General features: G+C 40.1%; 1 protein-coding gene across 1 annotated transcript in view; it reads left to right on the top strand.

Annotated features, from left to right (window-relative positions):
• Window positions 1–9,602, top strand: part of LOC125481053 (protein unc-45 homolog B-like) — a 10,613-nt gene extending 1,011 nt beyond the window's left edge. Inside the window, exons 2-3 of the mRNA XM_048620054.1 lie at window positions 6,016–6,110; window positions 9,383–9,602. Of these exons, the coding sequence (XP_048476011.1) occupies window positions 6,016–6,110; window positions 9,383–9,602 (315 nt within the window). The remainder of the gene's footprint in view (window positions 1–6,015; window positions 6,111–9,382) is intronic.
• Window positions 9,603–11,277: the final 1,675 nt, after the last annotated feature.

Below are 11,277 nucleotides of genomic sequence, written 5' to 3'. Positions count from 1 at the left end.
AAACGTCAGCCTTCCTGCTCCTCTGATGCTGCTTGGCCTGCTGTGTTCATCCAGGTCTATACCTTGGTATCTCAGATTCTCCAGCATCTGCAGTTCCTACTATCTCTGAAACAATTCTACTCCCTGCAGTAGTGACTTCAACATTCATGTCAATTTCTGGGGAAAGAAGTTTCTCCTGAATTTCCTGTTTGTTTTATTAGTGACTGTCCTATATTTGTAGACCCCATTTGTGGTCTCTCCCATAAATGGAAACATCTCTATATGTAACCTAGAAAACCACTTCATAATTTTAATGATCCCTTTCAGGCCATTATTGAATTTTCTCTTTTAAGTGAGAATGCCCTACCTTATGTGATCTTTTTGGGCAGACTAAAAAATGTGCAACACATGGAAAATGACCCCAAACTAAACTTGTTTATTCGAGTAGGTACATAGAAACAAATGGCCACAAGATGCTATTACACTCTTTACTCCTTAATGAATATATTACATAATATTCAAAATTCCAAACAATTATCACATCTCTTGTTTTCAATTTATTTACAAGTCTAACCCAACCACTGGTTTTCAATTCCTAAGAGGTTACCTTCTTTCCTGACTCAAACCTGTAGAACATGGGGAAGGACATTGACCTGTCTTAGCCTGAGATTGAGGGGATGTTTTCTCTGACAGTCTTCAATTGAATTTCCCCTTTATCAAACATGTGTGTCTGGCACTAACTCAGATCTAAACTGGTTTCTAACTTTTGTTGGAGTAACAATTTGTACCCTCCTTGTATTCCAATTATCCAATTCATCAGCTCCATTTGATTCTTCCCAACTCCCTTCCTTTTCATGAACTTCTGAAGATAAAACATGATCTGCAAGTCAAGGCTAACCTTTCCACTATCAAACATCTTGGCTAAATATTTGCAAGAACCATATATTTGTACAATTCTCCATGGGAGCCACTTATGAAGACATCTTTTATCTTCTGCTTCAACTTCGGATGCTCTTTCTCTTCACTCAACTCTGTTCATGACTCCCTTTCTCTCTCAATTGCTTTTATTCCACTGTCTGAACTTCAGCAATGAAATCCTTGTTCAAGGCTATCTTCTAAGAAACAATTCAGCTGGCTTTCTACCAGCTGGAGATTGTGGTACAATAAATAAACAAAAACGTCACCAGTTTGTGATTCACTGAAATTTGGCAATTCTTCTAGTTTCTAACTTGCATTTGTTGAACAAGAGGATATTAACAACATGTACTGTGTGTTCTGCTGCTCCATTTGAAGCAGGATGATAAGTTAGAACACTAATGCATTTTACCCTGTCATTCTCATTAAAATTTGAAAACTCATTTGAGGAAAACTGATATCCATTGTCAGACAAAATTTCCTCTGGGCAACAATAAAAGTAGCAATCAAACCATGCAAAAGCTTCTAATGCTTTACAAGGCAGGATGGTGACTTGCTTGGAGGAGAACTTGCAGATGGTTGCATTCCCATATATCTGCTGCCCTTGTCCTTCTAGATGGAAGTGAGTTTGGAAAGTGCTTTGTTTGTTGGTTTGGAAGGTACTGCCTAGGAGCTTTGGTGAATTTCTGCAAAGCATCTTGTGGGAGGTACACACTACAGCTACTGAGTATCAGTAGTGAAGGGAATGGATGCTTGTGCGAGTGGTGTAAATCAAGCAGGTTGCTTTATCCTGGCAAGCATCAAGTTTTTTGAGTGGGGAGTATTCCATCACACTCCTGACTTGTGCCTTGTAGATGGTGGTTAGGCTTTGGAGAGTCAGGAGGTAAGTTACTCACCACAGTATTCCTAACCTCTGCTCCCGTAGCCACTTTGTTAATATACGAGTCCAGTTGGGTTTTTAGTCAATGGTAAGTCCTATAATGTTGATAGCAGGGGATTCAGTGGTGGTAACACTGAACGTCGAGGTGCAGTGGTTAGATTGTCTCTTATTGTAAATGGTCAGTGCCTGGCACTTGTTACTGGTGAATGTTGCTTGCCACTGTTCAGCTAAGTCTGGATATCGACCAGACCTTGTGTTTGAACATGGACTGCTTCAGTGTCTGAGGGTTCATGAATGGTGCTTAATATTGTGCTATTATCAGCAAACATCCCCATTTCTGAGCTTATGATGGAAGGAAGATCATTGATGAAATAGCTAAAAATGTTTTGGCCAGGACACCACCCTGTGGAACGCCTGTATAATATCCTGGAGCTAAAATGACTGATGTCCAACAACTACAACCATCTTCAATTGTGCCAGGTATGACTCCAATCAGTAGAGACTTTGCCCCCAATTCACATTGATTCCAGTTTTGTTGGGCTTCTTGATGCTACACGTGGTACAAAGCAGCCTTAATGTCAAGGGCTGTCATTTTGCACCTCAGCTTTAGAATTCAGTACTTTTGTCTAGGTTTGACCCAAGACTGTAATGAGGTCAGGAGCTGAGTGGCCCCGGCAGAACCCAAACTGGGCGTCACTGAGTAGGTTATTTCTGAGCAGGTGCTTCTTGATAGCACTGTTGGATGACACCTTCCATCACTTTACTGATGATCGAGAGTAGGCTGATGGGGCAGTAATTGGTCAAGTTGGATTTTTCTGCTTTTTGTTTACAGGACATACGTGGGCAATTTTCCACATAGTCGGGTTGATGACAGCATTGTTGCTGTACTGGAACAGCTTGGCTAGGGGAGCGGCAAGTTCTTGAGCCTTGCCTTAATGTTGTCAGGGTCCATAGGCTTTGTAGTATCCAATGCTTCAGTTTCTTAATATAATATGAAGTGAATTGAATTGCCTGGAGACTTCCATCTGTGATGCTGGGGACCACTGTAGGAAGCCAAGATGGAACATTCACTCGGCACTTCTAGCTGAAGATTTCTGTGGTTGCTTCAGTCTCATCTTATGCACTGATGTGCTGGGCTCTTCCATCATTGAGGATGGGGATATTTGTGGAAGTTTCAATGAAGATTTCACTTCATAAGACCTAGCAAGTTGTCTCACTCTCCCCAAACTCACCACATAATTTGCGCTCCTCACCCATATGGGGGAGGGGGGAGTGGAGTGGGGGCAATGAGTCGAGTGTTTATACGGTCATTGTTCATGGAGCATGCCCTGAGCTGCTAGTGACTGTTGGAGGTCTAAAGGAACAAGCAATGAGCTGGAGAAACAAGGTTATTGCATTGAATTTAATGTTGGAACTTGTTGCCATCTAGTTTCTATCTGGTGGCTGGGAGAATTGGAAACTGCATATTAATGAGTTGTGATAATGCGCTGACGAGGACGACAGTGGATAAAAATAGGCATTGTGTTGCTCACCAGTGAGTATCTTCTCTTGCTGTTCAACACTTGGCTGCAAAATGGGTTCTTTTGCTTTCGATGTTGGGAAGCTCCTCACTGCCAATCTTGCGTGATTCTCCCAACTTTCTCACTAATGCCCATGTCTCTCTGTGCCTGGAAAGATCTTGTGGTCTCTACCTGTATATCTGTTTATCTACCTATCTGTGACTCACAAGTTAAACCACAACCAGTTGTCTCTCTCTCTTATGAGAGATCAGCTCCATGGTCTATTAGGACCACCCAATTTTACCTTTTTACTTATTGTTATACTAATAAACAGAAACAAAAACCATCTCTGTCTTCAGACCACAGCCAAACTGGATATTAGAGCTTTTCAATCCAAATAACCATTAATTGCCAAGATCGATTTTGATGGTGGATCGATAATTATAGAAGTAATTAGTACGCTTCGCATTCTGAAAATCAAAGACAATGCTTCATTCTATTTGAGCATAAATTTACTCACTGACACTGAATGTACCTGAGGCAAATGGAATTGGTTCCTCTTCACCATTATTCAACGTGTGAGATATCACAGCTTTGATTCAGTTCAGAGAGGCATCAAAGCTTAATCCTTCTTGACATTCTATAATTTGCAGGAATTGTATCATCTTTCAATTTACTTTAATACAACTTAAATGTTTTGTCACACTCCTTTGCCAAAACCAAGAGTTCAGTTCACGGATGTGATAAGGTCACCAAATTTGATATGAATTTACCATAATCATTCATTGGACCCAAAAAAAGTCCGAGCACAGACATATTCTGAAGATGTAGCACATTTCTTATTGCTTGAACTTTGCTTTGGGTTAAAAGTAACTTATCTTTGACTACACTAAGACCCAAATACTCTCCAGAATTTAACCATTTCACAGTTGACTGTTTTCGCTGACATTCAATTCCAAACATTGGAGCACCTTCTTCAGGTTGTCATCATGGATCTGCCTATTTGGAGCTGAAATGAGAATATCATCCAACTAATGCACCACTCACTGAATTTCTTACAAAATTTGCTTCATTATTCCCTGAAAAATTCCACAGGCTAACAAACCACCAAAAGTCTATGAACTTAAAATCCATCCACCTGGTTACTAATAGTTATATGAAACTTTGACTCATTACCTCATTCAAATCTGTATTTATCAAACCTAGTTTTGAAAAGAAGTCCAATCTTCATACAAAACATGAGCAAACTCTCAACTTTTGACCAATTATCAGATGGAATAGATTCTGGTCCCTGACTTATAATCCCTATTTAATCTTACAATTCCATTTATCTTTGTTGCGACCATTTTGGGAGTAGTCCACCTACTCTGTTCAACTTCTGCAATAATGTCTTCCAACTCTAGTCTTCCAGCTCTTGTTCTATCTTCTCTCTTATAACTTAAAGTACTGGACAAAGTTACTGTAAACTGGTCTGGAATTCTTCTTGACATGTATGTGGACCTAATGTCCTTGAATCGGGTGGCCAGTTTCACTAAACACTCAAGAATATGTGGTCCTGTTTCATGAATTTCGCTTCTGTGTGAAAATTCTTGTAGTTGTTTAACTTCAGTGTTATTAACAAATTCCTTCTGACCTAGGTTGAGTTTCTGGTGATAATGGGTAATTTTGCCATTGTTCCTTGTTGATGACTGGAACTGTCACCCTTCCCATTATGGGGATTTTCTCTCCTCCATAACTTCTTAATTCTATGCATGATTTCTCCAACTGATGCTGCCTCAATTTTTGGCAGTGTAGCAACTCAATTGTCTGACTGGTGCCTCTGAGTCAATCTTCACATCCACTGGGGCTCCTTGGACAACAATGCCCTCTGAATTTTGTTTGGACATCCTTGTGCTTCTGAATTGTATGGATCTCAACTGGCTTGCTGCAGTTCCACAATAATTTGTGGTAACTACCATTTCTGTCCAACAGTATATTCTCCAGGTACCTTTTCCCAAATTCTCAAGATGACAGCCAGGCAGTTGTAGCATTCTACATTCATAAATGGACAATTCTGTAATGAACATTGACTGAAGCACTGGCTAACAGGTAACTGAAACAGAAATTGCTGGCAAAACTCAGCAGGTTTGGCAGCATATGTGGGAAGAAAGGACAGTTGACGTTTTGAGTCCAGTGACTCTTCATCAGAACGGGCTCAAAGTGTTATCTCTGCTTTCCTCCCACAGATACTGCCAGACCTGCTGAGTTTCTCCAGCAATTTCTGCATTTTTTTTTGTTTCAGATCCCCAGCATCCACAACTCCTTGCTTTATTTAAGACTTTGTAACTGCCTTTTTTGTGGCCTTCAGCTTACTCAGCTACAGATTACTTCAGTCGCAGTGGTGGTTAACTCTCTTGACTTCTTGTGGGTCATATTCTACCATAACCATGGACAATGCTGATTAACAATCTAATGTTAGCAATGTCAATTTGCACATACTATTACTGGTTTTTATTCCCATATTTTCACAAATGAAGGAATATTTTAACTGGCTTATTTTCCATGTAAAGCTCTCTTTAAACGTCATTCACGAATAGGAACTAAGCAAAGTGAGCAGATTTTCTTAATATATTTCATCTCTTAAAATCAACTTTCTTGATCTGTCAATGAAAGTGTTGATCATAATTTTTAGGACTTGGCAGGTTACTTGTTTGAAGAGTTGTTATTTAAATACATTTACCAATTTGTGTGTATTCCTGATAGGGTCTGTGCAAGCTTGGATCAGCAGGGGGTACTGACTACAGTCTGAGGCAGTTTTCTGAGGGATCCACTGAAAAACTTGCAAAACAATGCAGAAAGTAAGTATCACAAGTACAGTATTATAACAGCAACTTGCATTCATATAGCACCTTTGATGTTGGAAACAAGCTCAGAGTGCTTCACAGGAACACTATTAGACAGAATTTGACAACAAGCCACATGCAAATATATTAGGACAGATGAGCTTGGTCAAACAAATTGGTTTTAAGGAGTGTTAGACACTGGGGAAGAGAGATTGAGAAGGTTTAGGGAGGGAATTCCACAGATTAGGCTCCGGGCAGCTGAATGCACAATGGTAGTGTGATAAAAATTATGAGTGCTCAAGAATCCAGAATTTGAGGAATGCAAGTATTTTGCAGAGCTGTAGTTCCACAGGCAATTAGAGAGATTGGCATGGGCATGATGATGGAAGGATTTGCACTGAAGGAAGAGAATGTTAAAATTGAGATACTGCTGGGCCAAGAATCAGTATAGGTTGGTGAGAAGTCTTGCATATTCCACCTTTCTCCAGTGGAACATCAGAAATTTGTTTTATGTTAACTCCAACTTTTGTGGATTACGTGTTGATAACGATCTGAAAGAACTTTGTTGTAAATGGGTCTATGATATTTTGATGAAAGTGTATCTCTCTTTATAATTTTTAAACCAATTTTATCAAGGTATTATCAATTGCACTAACCAAATCTTTAACAAAACTTTGTATGGTAATATGAGAAATTGAAGATTATATGTAGTTTGTGTGATATTGTAAAATGAGTTTGTGTGGAGAAGCAGGTTATTTTTAAATTACATTCCACAACTAATCTTGGTGGAACCTTGGTGTACAAGTCCATAGATCCATGAAGGAGTCAGTACAGGTAGATAGGGTAGTGAAGAAGGTATATGGGATGCTTACCCTCATTATCTGGGACGTAGAATGTGGAAGCAAGGAAGTCTTGTGACAACTTTACAATAAGTTAGTTAGGTCACAGATGGAATACTGTGTGCAGTTCTGGTTGCCACTGCTATCGGAAGGACGTCATTGTACTGGAGAGGGTGCAGAAGAGATTCACCCGGATACTGTCAAGGATGAAAAGTATCAGTACTGAGGAGAGATTAGATAAGCTGGGTTTGTTTACTTTGTGTCTGATTAAGGTATGACAAAATTATGAGGCATATACAGAGTAGATCATAAAAATCACTTCTCCTCGGCAGATGTGACATGGTGGCTCAGAGATTAGCACTGCTGTCTCACAGTGCCAGGGACCTGGGCTCAATTCCAGCCTTGGGCGACTCTCTGTGTGGGGTTTGCACATTCTCCCTGTGTCTTTGTGGGTTTCCTTCAGGTGCTCTGGTTTCCTCCCATTGTCCAAAGATGTGGAGGTTATGAGGACTAGCCATGCTAAATTGGCCATTGTGTCCAGCAATGTGCAGGCTAGCTGGATTAGCCATGGGAAATACAGGGTTACGGGGATAGGGTAGGGAGGTAAATCTAGTGGGATGCTCTTCAGAGGGGCAGTATGGACTCAATGGGCTGAATAGTCTGCTTCCATACTGTAGGGATTCTGTGTCTAAGACCAGAGAGCATAATTTTAAGGTAGGCAGCAAGTGGTTTAGAGGAAATCTAAGAACATTTTTTTCACGCAGAAGGTGGTAGGTATATAGAGCATGCTGCCTGAGAGGGTGTTGGAGGCAGGTACTGTTGCAACATTTCAGAATCATTTGGATGAGTACTTGAAATGCTGGGGCATAGTACACTATGGACCAAGTGCAGGTAAATGGAATTAGTATAGTTTGGTGTTTGTAGGTTGGCATAGACATGGCGGGTCAAAGGGTCTGTTTCTATGCTGCATGATTTTATGACTGAAAGAATTGTTAGGCTTCATTGTGGAAGGTGAGATAAATAAAGGTATTTCAAATTCTGTTTTGACAGACACCTTATGAACCAACATTCTTGTTAAACTGGCAAAAACTTTATACCTCAAATATGCAATGTTTACTGTATTATTCCATCCAATTATTATAGTTATTTAATTTATTTACCTCAATGTAAATATACTTGTTGTTCAATCGAATGCCCATTTGAAATATCAACTGATGATTCAATTTCAAATCAATTTCTCCTCAAGTACTGAGGTCTGCAATGACTGATTAGTCAGTTGAGGGTGCTAATGAGAACGCTCTCTGCTGGTAATTTTTATTTAAGGCAAAGTATGATGTAGGTATATCAGTGATCTGTATATTCCCTGGATTATGTTTCTATTACTTAGTGTGTGTTTTTGCATTGGCTATGGGGATCTCTTGATCAATACTCCTTGTCCCATAGGTGCTGGTTAATAAAATGTTTGCTATATATTATATGTACACACTGGTATATCTAAGCTGCAGTGTGTGCGTCAGCCATGGTTCTGTGGATAGCATATATGCCTCTAAATTGGAAGATTGGGAGACATACTGGGGAGGTGATGGCCCAATGTTAGTATGGCAAGACTATTAATCTACATACCCCAGTACTGTTCTGGAGACCATGGCAGGTGGTCGAATCTGAATAGATTCAGAAAAGAGTCTGATGCCAAACATGAAGCACCGTTGATTATTGGAAGAACCCATCTGGTTCACTAATAGCCTTTAGGAAAGGAAACAGCCATTCTTAACTGGAATGGCCTACATGTGACTCCAGACCCACAGTAGTATGGTTGACTCTTAACTGCCCTCTGGGCAGTTAGAATGAGTAATAAATGCTGGCCTGAGCAGTGATGCTATGTCCCATGAATGAATAAAGGAAAAAAAATACTTGAATGGACAATCTTGGCCGATGCGAATAAAGGAAAAAAAATACTTGAATGGACAATCTTGGCCGATGCTTCCAGTGAAATAGAGGGAATGCTATAATGTGAGAGATACAGACTACTTGTGGAAATGAAAACTAAGTCCGCAGCTGCCCTCTCAAGTGGATGTTAAAGATCCCATATCACTCTTTTTGAAAAATAGGTCTCCCCAGTGTTCTAGCTGATATTTATCCCTCAATAAACACCATAAAAACACTCTTGATTTCTCCGTTACTAAGACATCAGCATTTGTGCGAATTTGCTGTGTGCAAATTGACTGCTGATAACATTGTGGTCATGAGTGACAAGTTAAAAAGATAAAACATTCTGACGTTTCTCATGTCTGTCTGTAAACCAGATAGCTTCATGAGCAGATCAATCAACTAACATCAGCACATGACGTTATAGTTCCTGATTTGAATGTCAGGATATGTTTCGAATGGATTAATGTGAATAGAATAAATTTTTTTTTTATCTCTAACTGAATTAAATTCCATATATAGGTGGCTATGCAATCAAAATATTGACATTCGTACGAGAAAGTGGGCGATTGAAGGCATGGCTTACCTGACACTGGATGCAGATGTGAAAGATGATTTTGTAGAGGATGAGCCAGCAATGCAGGCAATGTTTGAGTTGTCAAAGGTAGATGCTCTCTATCAGTTTCATTTCAATGTATTGTATTGTATTACTCCCTCCTTCGTTGTAAAGACCAATGAATGAGAAATATGGTAGTATTACTTCTTTAACTTTTTGTATGAGAACAGCAGAAATTAATACTTTTATGGTTTTTTTTATTCTATTACATTGTTATGAGGATATCATCTTTTCAGCTTTTGTGATTACAGAAGCTATTGTCTTCATTCCACGCCACAAACTGCATTCCTCAGCTGAGTCCACTCCTCTCCCAGCAACTGTATGGGGCTGAAACAAACTTTTCACAACCTTAGATAATAAGGTGTAGAGCTGGATGAACACAGCAGGCCAAGCAGCATCAGAGGAGCAGGAAGCACTGATGCTGCTTGGCCTGCTATGTTCATCCAGCTCTACACCTTGTTATCTCAGATTCTCCAGCATCTGCAGTTCCTACTATCTCTGAAACCCTTTTCACAACCTTTGTGTCTTAAGTGACTTCAAGATGAGCTTCCAAATGCATATCTCTGCCATCACAATGTCTGTTGATTTCCACTTCTGTAACTTTGCCCAACTCCATCCTTGTGTAGGCTGCTGTGACCTTCATCCATGCCTTTGTTAACTCTAGGCATGGCTATTCCAATGCATTCCTGGCTGATCTCCTTTCTTCCACTGTCTACAAAATTGAGGTCACCCTAGCCTCTGCCATCTGTGTCCAAGCTCATACCAAATGCTGTTGACCCATCAACCTTGTGCTCACTGACCCTACATTGACTTTCAATTAAGCAACACCTTGATCTGAAAATTCTCATCCTTCTTTTTAAATCCCTCAAGTCTCACCTTTCACTTTCTCTCCAATTTTCTCCAACCACGTAAACCTGGAGATGTTTGTTCTCCTCTATTCTCAGCCTTTTGAGCTTCCCAATTTTAACCATTCCACCATTAGTGGCGTTAAAATTGAATCAGAGATAGTAGGAACTGCAGATGCTGGAGAATCCGAGACAACAAGGTGCAGGGCTGGATGAACACAGCAGGCCAAGCAGCATCATAGGAGCAGAAAGGCTGACGTTTCGGGCCTAGACCCTTCATCAGAAAAGGAGCAGCATCATAGGAGCAGAAAGGCTGACGTTTCAGGCCTAGACCCTTCATCCTTTGACCCTTTGCATTTAACTGTTACTGTCATCAATTAAGGATAGGCACAAATTTGAGTCCAGCTCCAGCAGTTTCCTGAATTAGCTCCCGGTTCTGTGAAGCTGATCTATTGGAGGCTGTCACTTGGCCCCCGTGGGAAGGGGGAAACACAGTAAGACTCTCAGATGCCTGTTGGTTCTACTTTGAGTCTTGCGTTCAGCAATTACAGACTTTGTTTTACAAGCATGTGCCGTGAAATACATGTGGTAAAAGTCCACCAAAGTTTCCGCCTGATTAAAAGTCAGCATGGCAATGTACACTTTTATACTTCATAATAACGTCTTTACAATCATTTGTCATTGACTATCTTAGCACATAAATAATAAATCTTTATCAATAAACAGAGCTCTGTATGATCTGTGATGACCCTGCATTTTCTTATTAGCTCTGGAAAATTTGTTACCACTATGAGCCTAATGATGTCTCCTACATATTCCCTTGTCACCACGAGTCTGTTGAATCAAGCTGTGAAGGTCATTAAGTTTTATAACTTACATTCTTAGCGAAGTTCCCATAGAATAGGCTACTTATACCATCATGCTTAGAAAAGGTACTTTTCGCTGGATATATCTAT

The sequence above is a fragment of the Rhincodon typus genome, chromosome 3 (genome assembly GCF_021869965.1).
Source record: "Rhincodon typus isolate 14 chromosome 3, sRhiTyp1.1, whole genome shotgun sequence".
In the NCBI taxonomy this organism is placed as follows: Eukaryota; Metazoa; Chordata; class Chondrichthyes; order Orectolobiformes; family Rhincodontidae; genus Rhincodon; species Rhincodon typus.
This window is presented reverse-complemented; position numbering and strand designations above follow the sequence as displayed.